The 15,705-nt window shown below is 39.0% G+C and overlaps 1 protein-coding gene across 4 annotated transcripts in view; it reads right to left on the bottom strand.

Annotated features, from left to right (window-relative positions):
* The window catches only part of PTPRC (protein tyrosine phosphatase receptor type C), a 67,056-nt gene extending 51,990 nt beyond the window's left edge, over positions 1–15,066 (bottom strand). Inside the window, exons 1-2 of one of the 4 annotated variants that reach the window (XM_015636619.3) lie at positions 14,969–15,066; positions 14,766–14,883 (exon numbers count right to left, since the gene is read on the bottom strand). In XM_015636619.3, the coding sequence (XP_015492105.1) occupies positions 14,766–14,832 (67 nt within the window). In that variant the 5' untranslated portion in view covers positions 14,833–14,883; positions 14,969–15,066. The other 3 variants (XM_015636622.3, XM_015636620.2, XM_015636621.2) reach the window with 3 other exon arrangements.
* Positions 15,067–15,705: the final 639 nt, after the last annotated feature.

The following is a 15,705-nucleotide window of genomic DNA, read 5'->3' as shown; positions in this document are numbered from 1 at the left end:
TAAGGAATCCCAAGGAATTTGACCAGATTTAAACTAGTGAATAACTCTGCTTTCTTAATGGCACAGATTTAAATACTGAAACACTGAAACCTTATTAACTCTGATTTTTAAGACAAGCTATGTTGTCTTATGCAAAACTCTCACAAACTTTTCCAGGTAAAAATCTTCTAAAAAGACACTATAATCCTTTCTCTGAGCAAAATTCCTCCCCCCACACCTATAAGAATTACCTATACTCTTCTGTAGACTGGAAGAATGACAGCGTTCTGCCTACACTTCCTGGAAACTGTGCCTAGGCCCGTGTGTCTGCTTTTATCAAAATATCCATCAAAGGTCAGGTAATTTTCCATACTCATCTAGAGATAAAGATGCTACCAATCTTGATGAATCAGTTCAAGAGTGTTAGTGCTTCTCCCTCAAAACAGATGAGAAACAGATTAAGAAAATGAAGTGTATTATTTCCTTGACTGTTTCCAAGTGTGCTCAGAATTACAATTTTAGCAGATTCCACAGCTTCTTCCACTGTGGCCCACAATCAGCTGTTCCCTGGCTTTGGAGTTGGTGCCAGGGGACAAGAGGCTGAGCAGCAAATCAGTCAGGCAGGTCTAACTAGCTTTCTGCACTAGTTCTGACAGCTGTAAGAAAGTATGAGCATGAGACACTGAGCACTAGTTTTAAAAAGAAAAAAGAAAAAAAGAGAAAAGAGTAGAAAAATGCTATCACTGAAGAAATGCTGAAGATAAGCCAGTAGGTTTTATCCTCTTCAGACTAATAGGAAAAGGTGGTTATACCTGCAGTACAAATTTACTCCTTTCATGAGAAAGAAACTCCCTGATTTACTGGGAAAGAAAAGCATGTTTTAGCATCAGGGCTGCAGTTGCTACTACAAGTTATCGGTAAGTCAGCACATTCACTGTAAGCCATTACAAAAGTCACAATTTCCAAAACAGATAAGGGATTTAGGAGCCTAAGTGACCCTCAAAATATTCACTTAAAAAAACCACAAAAAACCAAAATCACAACAAGAAAAAAAATCTGTTGTCTTCCCCAGCAAAGACTACAAAGACACTTGATGGAAATCAGTTTATGCTGCAGGGATCCTAACATGACACAAAGAAACCAAAATATTTTCTTTTAGTATTATATTCTTATCTTGGCATTACAGCACATACACAAAATTTTCTTGACATCTTAGAAAGAACTGAAATAGTCAACAAAACAGTTTTCTTTTTCTTTCTTCAAACTTTTCTTATACCTGGCCAAAAATATTAAATATTTCTATACAATTTTTTGCACTTTCCGACCAACAGCCACTGTCCAAGTCTTGGAGCTGATTAGTGATATAAAAATGAAGCCTACAGCTCAAAACACATATAGTGCAGTGGTTTTTCAAAAGGATCTTTCTCCTACTTCCATCTCAATTCTATGCTCTATTAAATGGGAATTACTGTCCAAAATGAAACTTCACACATTCTGAAAATTGTAATTCCACATTTCCTGAAGAAACACAGATCTAGTGAAGATTGTTAAAAATATTCTCTATATTCATATAATTTACTTTCAATGTAGCAACTACTTTTAGATGTTTCACTCCTTTTCACAAGAATCAGGAGTGTCTCACAAAGGAACATTTAAAGTCCTTTGCAAGGGCTTTGCAAATAAATAACATCAGCAAATGCAATGTTCATTTTGACAGCAATAATTGAAAACAATACAAAAATAATGATAACAACAATGCAATACAAGTAATTTTCATGGTCATAAAGCAATTGAAACAATTGTCATCCCCAGAAATAAGTAGCAAAGACAGCTACAATTGGGATGTCCTTGTTCAAGGGGTACAGCGATGTGGTAGCTTTGGCACTAAGCTTTTGCAAAGAGATTAATATTTAACCCGACATAACTATGCACTTAAATATAAACTAAACAAACAAATACATCCACATCAACACACAAACCCAGAATTTCGTTATTAGTTTTCAATTCTATTCCAAATATTGAAAGAGTAGCTCTGAAATAACTTTATTTACTTCATTTACAACACTGACAGAAGAACTTCAGCACAGAATTACAGCCTGGAAAGTCACAGATACACATGACTTTTACAGTATATACAGTGTAGAATGACTTTTTATAATAAAATCTCACACACACACAAGCGGTTGCAAAAGTCATTGTCTGGGGAGCAAAGGCAATTACTGAAGAGGTGGCAAATATCCATTTGCATTGCCAGTGCAGAGCCCTAGTCCTTTTCCTTTCCTAACACTGCTGAACATCCACAGAGATGTTTCATTCCATGGTCACAAGCTGCTCTTTTGGTCCAGCTTAGAACACAGCTCCAGAGCACATGGTAAAGATACCTTTCTCCTGCAGAGCTGTTCTGTGCTTGAGCCATGGAGATAAGGAGGCAAAGAACCATGAGAACACAGAGATCTCACAGCTAAGTAGTAAAATGGTGGTTTAGGTAACAGGATTAATATTCCAGCTCTCATCACAGAATTCTTCTATGATGTTACAAAATGTACTCACAAAAAATTCTACATGCAGAAATCACTAATAATTGGTCTACATTTAACAGGTTCTTAATTATACCAGTCTGATTGACAGAAGTGGTAACCTTTCAAAACTGCAAATTAATCTGAGACAACCACCCCCCACACCCCGTTAAACCATCCCTAATTTCAACTAATTTTTCTGATTATTAGACTGATCTTTTCTTTGGGCCATTTTATCATTACAGGTATGAAAAGCTATATGTTTGCAGCACTTAGCTAGAGAAGATGAGCAGCAGTTTCAAAAAACTTAAACAAGTATTTCTAGTTGTAGAAAGCAATTCTGTAAATATGGCCTGAACTGTATTGAGTGACACAGATGTAAAACACCAAATAGATTTTCACTTTCTTCACAGAAAAGAGAATCCAGTAGAGGAAAAACCTCTCTCTGAAGTTCTGAAGTTCTTCCAGTGAAGACACTGATTACAGCCACTACCACCACTACAAAGATCTGGTATCAGCCGTATGTCAGCTTAATCACTCTATCATTGCAGTGTTCTTCAAAGACTACCTTAGAGATCTAAAGCAATTTTTAAAAAGTGTGTAGTCTGTACCTGCTTCCTTCTCTCTATGGTTACTCATTATCTTGAGGAAAGGCTGTCAGACAGAACTCAGATTTTACAGAAAGATGATATTAATAAACTGTTATTACACACATATTACACAATACAACTCCAAGGCTCTGCTTACAGCTGTATCTTATGATCAACTACTGAATTTGCAAGAAGAGCCATTCCAAATGCTTAACATCTCATAACAAAACCTTTTCACTCAAACTTGCAGCCATCTAGAACCCAAAAGTCCTTATGACCCTGAAATCCAACACTGCAAATTAAAAACAATCAATTCCAAAAACTAACCAAAGGAAAAAAAAAACAAACCCCCCCCAACCCTCTGTAGTGTTCACTAGATACTTAAAGAAATATTCTATATGTTACTATGGATCCAGGTCATACTTGATTTAATTGTACGCAATCTCCAGAGCTTGTATCTACAGAATTCACCATGTGAAAATCAGCAAACATTATTTTTTATTTTCAGTCTAAATAAATCAGTTAGGTCAATTACATGTCAAAATTAACTTATTGTTATTACTATTTATGAGCACTGAGATATGAAAGTGCTGAATGCAACCTAAATTTTTTTTCAGCTGAACTGAACAGGATGTGGAACCTCTCTTCCATATCCAAATGCTGTTCATGTTAGCTCATCTCCTGCAGGTAGAGGAACAGCTAAAAGAATTGAGAATCAGGAGGGTGGGATTGCATGCTGTCCCATACAAGAGAGTAAATGCATGTGCGTGTTTGTAACACATCATCTACACATGCTCTTGTTTGTTTTCTGCCTTTCAATCACTGGTGGGAGAATGCAGTATGTTAATGAAAGGATTAAACAGCTGGAGAAAATAATCATTGCAAATAAATATAGGGCCTTTGCATGTGACCTAATTTTTTATTGTTTCCACATAGCAAGAGAGGAGCTTTGGAACACTTCTAAGTTTTTACACCTACAGTAGTTTTATCATTAAGTGTTATCTTCCAGGAATATTTGCACCTGTTGTTGACATGTATAAAAGTTACAAAAGCACAATGCGATGGTATGTGGAATACAAGGAGCTGTGTAGGACAGTTTTATCTTGAATCCTAGGAATACTTTATTACATGTTGCTTTGAATGAGGTGTTATATGCCCCTTTCTCAGAAAAGGAAATAAATAGCACAGGGGATTATGCAAGTTCTCTGCCTGGCCACATATGCTGCTATCACTTTTTCCATTATCAGTCTTTCCTCTCACCTCTATAGCATTCCCTTTTAAGAAATATCCATGTTGTTCAGAATCAGATCAGAAAATCTTTTTCCTTCAGAAATCCTTTGAGAACAAGACTGTACTTCATCCTACATTTGTCCAGCCACCTGGCCCAGCAAGAATGCTTGACCACATCTATGGAAAATAGCCCTCCTATAAACACAGAAGACAGTCACAATCACAGAGGAGCAGCTCCTTCCTGACTTCCCAAGTGGCTCTAGCTCTCCTTTCCAAGTATTCGGTACTCACAACTTCAGAAAAACTTCCAGAAAATATTAACTTGCAGCTGCACACTGCAGTTTTTCAAATTGTCTCAGTAACCACATGAAGGTCCTCTGAAAATCTGATGATTTTTTTCTATGTAAAAACAGTTCCCAAGTGTTTTGGAGCTTACAGTCAAAGCCAGGGATAGCTCTTCTAAACAGCTTTCTCAGGACAGCTAACAGGAAATCAGATCTTAGAGTTTGAAGACTCCCAGCAGGTTTAAAGAAAAAAAAGGGGGAAAAAAAAAGGAAAAAAAGGAAAAAAAACCAAAAAAAGCAAAACACAAAAATCCCCCAACAAAACCAGAAAGATTAAACAAATTCTATAAGACACTTGAAAGCCTTCTCAAACTTTCCACTGATGTCACCACTGAGGTGAGACTCAGGTGAGTGGGAATTCTATTGTGAAGAGAAACAGAGAGCATCAGCTGCAGTGAGAGCAGCTGAAAATGGCATTTCTGATATGCATTTTGTTATGAAAATGTCTTCCTTGCTTGGTGAAGAGTGTGGTTTTAGAAACCATGGTTTGCAAGCAGTCCTGCCCTTGCCATTTAAGACAGCCTCCTACACTTGATGACATCCACATTACAAATGGTTTACTTTCCAATATTAACACAAAAACTTCAACCAGCTACTGCACCAAACACTTGTCTATTTATTCAGGGCAGTGCAAAACTGCATCTTAGCAGGCCATTGAGCCCAGCATTAATTAATTAATTACAGCAGGAAGACAAATGCAGATGTTGCTTTTTCATTAAGTTTTGGAATAACTGATACACATAGCTTGGCATTTTTCTCCTCCATTTTTATAATTTTTCTCCTGAACTGTTACATGATTTCTAATTAATTTAATGCATCCTGTGTTGAATCAAAAGGCATCTGTAGGTGAGTTCCATAACTGTATGCCTCTATAAATAATATCTAACTACATATTAAAACTTATTTTATCACTTCAAAATCCTCATAGCCAAACCAACCAGTCTGTAGAAAAGTGAAAAATGCTAAATTTGGCAGGCCAAACAACACAGGATTTCATGAACGTTTAATGTCTGAGTATTACAAAGCCTTGATCTGTTACTGTCAATGTTAAATAACTTGTTAGAGATTTCACATTCATTTCCTTGAGCTGCCTCCCTTTTATTCAGCACCATTTCACTGTAAACCTTCTAAATGGTAAAGAAGCTGAAACTGTGTTAAGCTGTTATTATTCATACATTTTTTTCTAAAAGCAAGAGTATTGGATGTCTCTCAGAAACATTTATTTCTAAGTAATTTCATTGGCAGACAAAGACAACAAAATCAGAAATGCTACTAATGTCTACTAACACATATTTCTTTCTGCTATTCTACATCTTTCCCTCAAACCTCAACCACATTTTTTACCTCAGACTAACACACCAGATTGCAGGTGTGGGGAGGATGTAGCTTTCTACATCTACAGATCTTTCACTTCTGTTGAGGCAGCACAGTTGAGCACAGAAGCATTAATGAAGCTGCAAATTAAGTCAAGCTTTTTTTCTGTATTTGTTAGGCAGTCTGAGGTATCCCAAATATTACCCTTCCACTCACACATTGCACAGTCATGCACATTCACAGACTGTGTTTTGGGAGGAGAGACCTTGTGTACTTCATACAAGGGACCTAGAGCAATAATCTCTTACTGCCATCAAGGATCAAGTAAAAAAAAAATCCACATAATTTTAAAAATATGTATTTCATCATTTAAAATCTTCCAAGAAAGTGTGATATGAATAAAGAAATCCTCCAGATTCTCTATGCAAAACTCATTGAAACTGGAAGATTTCTCTAAAGTATGCACACATGTGATTTTGCACTCATTTTAGACATCAAAGGTCCATCTTAAGAGATTAATCAAACTCCTGCAGTAAAAGCTCTGATCATCTTTCCTTTGATTATGTGTGTGTACAATTTTACATTATATACTGACAAAGTCAGCTTGGCCTGCACTTCTCTAGAACAGTTGTTTAGATTTATAACTGCTACCACTGAGACTCCTAAACACCTAATTTACTAGGCAGGCTTCCCATTGTATTTACCCTTAAGTGTGGAGAATTCTTTATAACATGAAACCTTTTGCAGCTGTGATCTGTTTAGCACCTCTCAGCTCATCCACAGACACAGGAAGTAAAAGGCTGGTGGTCCTGTTCTGGTGTCTCAAGAACTCATTGACCAGCTTCAGATATTTCACCCATATTTCACCCAGTAATGCGTAAAATAGAGACTTGATGTGATCGTGTTTTACAGAATTTCAGAGTTGCTGAGGTTAAACACAGTAAGAGTTTTTCTTACTCAGTACAAAAGTACCAGCTCCCCATTGGCAATATGCTTTAGGACGGAGAAAAAGGTAGAAATTTATGCACAAGTCATTTGCTCCCTACTTTTGCTTTCTTTGCTCAGATACACCACCCAAAATACTCTAACACACAGACAGTTTCATCACATTAATTGGTGGTAGTTTACATGTTGCAAGACACAGGCATACCTGCAAATATTTAAGGAATTACAACTCCACATTTTTCCACAAGCTAAGTGTTACTATCTTCGACTTGACAGATGATGAAACTGAGGTCTGGAGAAATGAAAGCAACACTTCGCAGCAGGAGTATCTGAGACAGCCTAGACAGAAGCTGACTTCTGTCTCTTAGATCTTATTCTAGAAGCCTGACTCTGCTTTGCCATTTATCTTACCCTATTTTTCCCCTACATAAATCTTACAAGCCTCCAGAAACAGTTTAGGCCTTAATACTATCCTAAATATTAAATTCACAGTTTTGCAGTGTATATGATTACCTGGAAAGGTGACACAAGCCCTATATTTTTGTAACATCTCAGCTGAGGTTCTGTATTATATATTTCTCTGAGTGTAAAAATCTTTCAACCCATATAGGACGTATGCTTCAGTTAATGAACTACTATTTCTTTATATGTTTTACAAAAAGCTTCATTGTATGGCTTCATTTTTCTATTAGACAGCTATTTTGATTATTTCTCTTACTGTCAGGAAAAGAATCTACTTCAAAAGGCAATTAAAAATATTCCTCCATGGATTCCACATTTTTGAAACAACAAAAGAGTCATTCATGCCCTAGAAAAAGGTACCTCTAGAGCTCTTTGCAAGGCAGTGGGATTATGAATGAAGAACAGACAGATTGTAAGAGAAGTCTTTGAAACTAAAGAATAGAAACCTAAGCAAGCAGGCCAGCCGAGAAGGCACTGACACAGAGGGGATAACTGCAAGAACAGTACTGCAAAGTAGTGGTATAAAAGAAAAGAAGTGGATCCTGTTAGCTATACAACACTATGGATAATATAAGCTAGCACTGAAGTGCTCACTGCTAGTTTCTAAAATCCTGGTATTGAAGACCCCAAACTGCTTTACTTGAAAGGGAAAAAAGCCTGGAAATAGATAAAATGCTGAAACAGTTACTAAAACACCAGTGAAAAAGACCTGTTTGCAAGTGCATGGATAGCCTGGAAATACATCAGGACATGCAGGCTAAAAGAACAGTGGAGTTGTAGGGAAATAAACAACTTTCGTAACTGTATCTGTTATTTTAATCTTGATATTTACAGGAGGAAGTCAGAGTTTTACCACTCTTTAAAACTTCTCACCATTCTTTTATCTTTTTTTTGGTTTTGGCACAGAAGTGCTTCAGGGCCTAAACTGAGCTTTAAAGAAAGTAAGCTACTTCCTCCAAAATATACTGGATGCACTTTGTAAGTTTGTCTGAAAGAAAAAACTGCTTGATTTCTGGTTACATACAGTTTAAGATAAATCATTGTGAACTCTGGGTATCTCAGGATGATACAGAAAGCAGCAGTCAGGGACAACCACTGCAGACACAGCTGCCAGTCACAGTGCCAGCAGCCAGCTTGGTGAGCACATCTGCTCTGAGCAGGCACAAACACCCCGGCCAGCCCTGCCTAAGCCACTGCACTCCTGTAACACACATGCTCTGCTGGGGCTCAGAGGAACTCACAGCCACAGAGCTGAACCCTTGCTAGCAAGCCTTGCCCCACACTTCACACCTTCCTGCGGCACTCCTCATTCCTCCGCTGTCTCAGGCTCTATCTCTGCAGCCACCCAACGCTATACTCCCCACTTTGGTTCTCATTCTGGGACTGTCAGCAGAGGAGGGGCATCCTCCCAAAAAGGGGGAACCACTCAGGGTAAGTCTGCCCTGCACAGGGGGACACAAACACTTCAGAGGCACTTGAGCTAACCACACCAGGTAATTGACTGCATACAAAATGTCAAGCCATGACAACAGACTTCAATGTGAGCAAATCTCTTCTGCCTTCCTGGTGGACCACATTTATGCTTATGAGTATTAACTCTTAAAGTAGATTGAGAATGCAAACAGAGAATGAACATGGCTTGCTGTTCTTTCCTAGTTCCCAGCAGGATACAGTAAATACCACAATGCACCTTCACACCAAAGGAAAATAGAATATATACAATGTATTCCCCTCTTCGGCATGGAGACTGCTGCTTGTTTAATGCATGCACACACTACCCTACTAGCTGGCAGTTCTGAAGATAAGTCATGGGACTCAGAAAAACAGAGCTTGATTCCTGACACTCAGCACATTTTGAAAAGTCACCTCATCCTGTTTCCTCCTCACATTCCTTCTGCCTTTTTTCATTATATATGCAGTGTTTTTAACATGCTTGCTGTTGATTTTTTCTTCAGAACCTTGATATACAAATACAAGTTTGCCAAATTAAAACTGAAGGAAGTGGTTCCAAATACTAAGTTACAAAGAGCTGGACTTTCTTTAGAACTGGTCTCTGCATGGTAGATTTTTTTGGCTCTAGCTCTACACTGGTAAAATATTCTTAGTATATCAATATACTGATGTAAATGAATAAAAATTACTAGAACCTGTCTTTTCCCTGCTATGTAAGAAAGACCCATTAGTCCAGAACCAATGTCTCTTGTGCTGTCTGCATCAACAGATATACCCATAGCACAACAACAAGCCAGCCATCTGCTTGTTATGTCTGAACAGGTCTAGGTGAATGAGTAAAAAAATTACATATTTAGTCAAATCTGTATCTAATTTCAGTCCAGAATCCAAGTTGTTCAGCCAGACTGCTGCTGAGCTCCAACCAACTTGTGTCCTGCTTGCAGCTTAGGTATGACACCATAATGAAACTAAACTGCTTCGTTTAGCAGTTGCTTGTGTCTGGCCAGCCCAGGGAGCGAGCAGAGCTGCCAGCCACCTGTGTGCACACCAACTCCCTGCCTCAGTTCACTGGGAATAAAGTACTGAGATGATGCACAACATGTAAAGCAGGCAATTTGTTGTAAATTATTAAGAGGTCCCTGAGTGCAGGACTCTGAGGTGTGCATTTCAGAAAGCCTTGAGTGCACCACTACAACAAAAAAGAACAGTCCTAAAGAGAGCCTGTAGTGGGGCATCTGTAAGAGCCCATCAGTGGTGATGCTCTTCAGTTTCTTCTACCTTAATATACATTCTCCTGCCAAAGCAATTCCCCTTATACTTACCCTACACATAAAATGAACTAATATTACTAAGTTCTGTTGCTAAAAAAATTAGGTTGGCCAGACTCTTTCCATAGTATATATTCCAGATATAGACTGACCTGTGAAAAAGATTTTCATGGAAAATCAGAGCCATAGGATCAGCTATCTGAAAATTTAACACTTCCAGCTGGAAACTTGCACAGCTGTTGGGCACGGACACTGGGTAACCAGAATTTCACGTGTGTGATGGTTTTGGCTGGGGTCAAGTTAATTTTCTTCATATTATCTATCATGGGGAAATTTGGATTTCTGATAAAAAACAAGATTAATAATCCAGAGATATTTTTGTTACTGCTAAGCAGTGCTTACACAATCAAGGCTTTTCCTGTTTCTCATAGCACCCCACTAAGGGAGGAGATGGTGAATGCACAACAAGCTGGGAGTATACACAGTTGGGACAGGTCATCCAATTGACCAAAGAGATATTCCATATGGCATCATGCTCAGTATAGGAAGCTGAAGGAACGAGGAAAAGGCATTTTTGTTCCTAAGTAACCATTAACTGTGATGGGGATGCTTTACTGGGGATGGCTAAACACCAGCGCAGGGGAAGCAGTGAATTAATTCCTTGTTCTTCTTTACCTATTAAACTGTCTTTATCTCAACTCATGATTTTTCTCACTTTTACCTTCCAATTCTCTCCCCAGTCCCACTGGGAGGCAGTGAACATGCAGCTGTGTAGCGCTGAGTTACTAGCTGGGGTTAAACCACAACAGTTCCCTTTTGATGCCCACCATGGGGTGCAGAAGGTTCAAGATAACAGCTTTGATTGGAATGTGTTAGATGGAATTTATAGCCTTTATTGCTGCTTGGCTGCTTTGGGCAGACTCCTGTGCTGGCCCTGGCCTTGATGCTTTACAGTACATTAGTGTAGTGCTCATCTGTGCCTGCTTTTTGCTTACCCTGCTGTTGTGCTGCTGATCCCCTCCCTCTGCTGAGCTTGGGGACATTTTGAGGACAACAGTGGTGATGCACAGGGACTGGCAGATGCCCGGGGCATCGCTGCTGTTTCTGTGCTGCTCTACTGGACATGCTGGAAGTCCAGTGTGAGCTTCAGTCAGAGAGACTGGGACCTATGGATGTGTCCACGTGGGAGCAGGATATCCTGAAACTTCTCTGACCATGAACAAGTCCATGCCAAAGCAGGCACGTCTGGAAGTGCCCGTGGCCGGGGCTGTCAGTGCCACAGCAGGGGCAGCCCTGAAGGCCCGGGGCCCAAGGACAGGCCCGTGCTGCAGCAGGTACAGCCTGAAGCACCGGGGGCTGCTCATGAGGCCGTGCTGGAGCACCTGGAAGTGCGTGGCCATGGATAAACCCCCAGCGGAGCAGGGACACCCCGCAGGGACCGCAGCCGGGCCGAGGCCCTGTTGGGCGGGTTTGTTTTCTGAGGGGACAGCGGCTGTGGGTGAGGCCGTGCTGCAGCAGATCTGTCTCTGAGGGCACTGAGGCCCATGGACAGGGCTGCGCTGGAACAGCCGCCCCTCAGAGCCCCCGTGGCTGTGGATAAATTCATGCATGTGGATAAGGCAACAGGCGTCCCCTGAAAAGACTGGCTCATAGACAAGGCTCCACTTGGAGCAGGTACAGCCCTAAGGGACTGCAGTCTGTGGGTAAATCCAAGCTGGAGTAAAGGCAAGGGGAAGAGTCCATGGCAACGTTAAACTCCTTCATTGCAAGGAGCTCATTGCAATGATAGGGAGTAAAAGGCTGTAATAGAAATTTAAATTGTTATAATCCATTATTTGAGTTGCATATTATAGGAATTACGATAACAAGAACCAAAGTAAACCATGAAGGAGAAGCCTTACAAGAAACAGAGCAAGTGCATCAGGAACCCCAACTGAGCTGGCTTGGGTGCCCAATAACAATGAAACAAACCACCTCTCCTGTCCTGAGTACCACCACAACATGGAACCCAAAATCATGGACTAAATGGACTCAATGGACATGTGGTGGATATTTTATGAACATTTTGCAGTGGTTGATAGACTGAGGGAATAATATCTGTGTATTATACCAAAGGATAGGAAGTCAGGTGGTGGTTAATGTTGTATTGGACAGTATGGGACATAAACAGTATGGGATAAAGAAGAAATCCCTCTTCTATCAACACGGTTTTCAGCACAAACCCAACACATAGTCCCATACTGACTGCTATGTCCAAAATTAACACTGTCCCAGACAAAACCAGAACAGTGTGCCTGCAGAAGCTGGATACTTTTAACTTAGGAAAAAAAAAAAAAATGTCACACCCCAAACCATCAAGCAATTATTTAGTTTCCTGAAATAAAGGAAGTGGCTCAGAAGTGGGTGAAAGCTTTTGAAAGCTGTCAAATCACTAATACTTTTGTGGAGGAAGGGGGGAACTTGAAATAATGATCTAATGGAAACAATGCTTGTTCTGCAAGCATTTCTTTTTTTCTAAAGGGAAGCAAAGGTTCTATTCTGCCTTCTTTTGGCTTGGTTAGGGGTTTTTAGGGGTTTTTAGGGGAGAGCTCTGGGGCACTGGTAGGTTTTTTGGGGTGTTTGATTACCACTACAGATCTCTTTCTAATCAGAAAAAATAGTTGGATACATGCTTTTTATTTGAGGGACTTACACAGTGAAAAGGCCTTTGCAGAGGCTCTAACTTCCTCTATTTTATTTGGTTTAATGTAGTTTGATGCGCTTAAAAGTGGCTTGGTGATTACAGGAAATAAGTGATGTTCTATAGAATGTCTGAGCTTGTGGAGGAAGTAAGACAACCTTAAAATTTCTCCTCCTAAATTTTCCAAATCACTGGGTACAATAGGCTGTGGTAAAATAATTTTAGTAATAACAAAAGAAATCACAAAGCTCACCCAACACTTACAATCAAGTGTCTGAAGAGTGATTGCCATAAAACCAAAGCTTACACCACCCTTTTGAAATGCCGCTCCTCCATTAACAAACCCCTCCCCAGGAGACTGCCCAGTGTCCCTTGGCCACAAGGCAGAGCAATTATGAAGTATAATGGTTCTGTCACCCATGCCACCATAATACTTCTCCAAGAGAAGCAATCTCTGTGTCAAACTACAATCATAAAAACAAGGCCCGTGATGTTGCATACTTGATACTAAAGCATGAGATTTAATTGATTTAAGTGTAGTAGAGAGGAGTTGAAATATTTCCTTGATGCTTTTAGGTTTAGTAAATGCAGAGAGGAACTGGCTCAAGTCAGACTACTGTGTATGAACAGAGAAAAATAACTATTACTTGAAATAAAGTGCTACTACCTATTTATCCATCTTCCAGCCCTCTCTGTCAGCTAACATGTTGACTGTGGAGGTGGCTGAGAGAGCAGACACTAACCTGCCTTTTCCAGAGAAAAGGCAGCAGTGGGAAGTCTCAGAAAGATTTACAAAGTGGAAAGTAGGACAGCAGATAAAAAAAAAAAAATGGACAGGAAAAGCAAGAGATTTTGTTCTTTTCTGCTACAGTGCAGCATTCACTTGTTTTCTTATAATCTCCAGCAGCTATCAACCAGATTTATGCAGTGCTGTCTCTGTTCAGAGAATTTGAGGGACAAGAGAGATAATGCTCAGGCTTCAAATGCTCTTCTTAGCTGGTTATCAACTAAAGGCAGATAATTTTGTTGCTTACATCAGTATAGACCTGGAGTTACTATAGTGACATGAGGGTAGAAGCATGAATAAATTCAATGTAAATGAAAAGAGATTTCAGTCTCCATGTAACTCGCTACCATTTCAGAAAAAATATTTCAAGCCACTTTGTCTGCCATCAGCTATACCAAATTACATAAATAGCTAAACTGATGGAAGATACATATACATAAAATGTTGGATTTTCTGCAGCAGAAAATATTTTCTTGGACAGGGATATTTTTTTGACTTTATATTAAGTATTACCTCAAGACTAATTGCTTTTCTTCCTACTCTCTTTGTCTGCAACATCTAACATGTTTTGCAAAATCATCCTCTTGGGCTCTATCTTTCTCTCAAAAAGTCAAGCAACAAATTCACCTTCAGTGGGGTAATTAAATATTCCAAAGACTATTTAAGGAGCAGTTTTTACAAAATAAATAAATAATTTCTGTTTTACAAAATAAATAATTTACCAATAGTAGAGATTAATTTACTGTCACTTACTTCTAACTTTTAGAATTTAATACTAACCCCCTGCAGTAAAAAAATCAAAACTTGAGGAACTCTAAGCAGATTCTGTGATCATGGAGTGGCTAACATTGACAAGAAGATTTTTTTTCTTGAAGGACTTAAACACCGAAAACCATCATGAGATGAAGCTGAACATAAAAGCTACATGGAACATGTTCACATAAGACGCCTAAATATATTCTTTTTCAAATTCAGCTACAAATGTGGTTGGTTTTCTTAAATGATTCGTATAGCTCTCACTCTACGTGGAAAACATTTTAGCCAAGTATCTAGGTTCTTACACCATTGCATACAATTGTATTCTAATTTCTGAACCACAATGGTATTTCTCCACTTTGCAAAGCTTTTCATTGGTTTTACATCTACAGAGGATATTTAGGGATCAAAATGAGAGAAAGAAATAGCAGCTGCAACCTACCTTTGAGAAAAGCATCCTGTCCCAGAAATGCAACACCAAATGCTAAGAGTTTAAGCCACAAAAACATGGTTATTTCTGGAAATCAGGTGTATCTTTAAGAAACAGCATGTGTCCCTCTCTGGAAAGCAAAATAAATGTTATCTGTCTGAAAAAGAACTTCTTCACAAAATTTGAACCCAGAAGGAGACTAACTAGGCACATACATTGCACTGCCTGCTTATCTGAGAAGGAGTTGCTTCCTCTGTTACCCTAACTAACCACTCACAAACTCGCAATGCACTGTAGTGATGTCAGAGACAATTACTTCTTCAAAAAACTTCTTTCAGTTTCCAGGAAGTCAAAGGGGTTTTTCTTAGGTTCCTGCAGTAATACTTAGCTTCCTTAATTCAACTAAAGTAGATTATTTTCAGCTATTTCTTTCTTTGCACTTAGGAGCTACACAAGATTTCACTTTACATAGGACTGGATTTAGCACAGTCATTTTTTTCCCTCGATATGCACTTTTCTGGATACATTCACTGATTCCCATATATGTTATGTATGTTTCTTGAGATTTCTGTTGAGAGAAAGAGAAACCCTAAGCACGAGTCACCAAAATACTTGTTCTGTCAACAAGGCCTTCATAAAAATGTATCCTCAGGTGAAGTCATCATCATTAAGTGATGATTAAATGAAAACCCTTTAAAAATAAGTTGAATTAGATGATCTCTAGAGGTCCTTTCTAACCCTAAGTATTTCATGGTTCTGTGGGTTATATTTCTGCATCTTTCTACAAGGATGTCTTTCTGGGTATGACAGTAATACACAATATATAGAGGCAGTCTAATTATGTTTTCTGTAATGTTTATAATTGGAGAACTCAATACAATTCTTTACCATGATAGTGCAGGAGGATTGTTGGAACTTTCAGGAACTTGATAAAAGATACAGCAAAAACATT

Source organism: Parus major, chromosome 8 (assembly GCF_001522545.3).
Source record: "Parus major isolate Abel chromosome 8, Parus_major1.1, whole genome shotgun sequence".
Lineage (NCBI taxonomy): Eukaryota > Metazoa > Chordata > Aves > Passeriformes > Paridae > Parus > Parus major.
The sequence above is the reverse complement of the archived record's forward strand: the minus strand, read 5'-3'. Positions and strand labels throughout refer to the sequence as shown.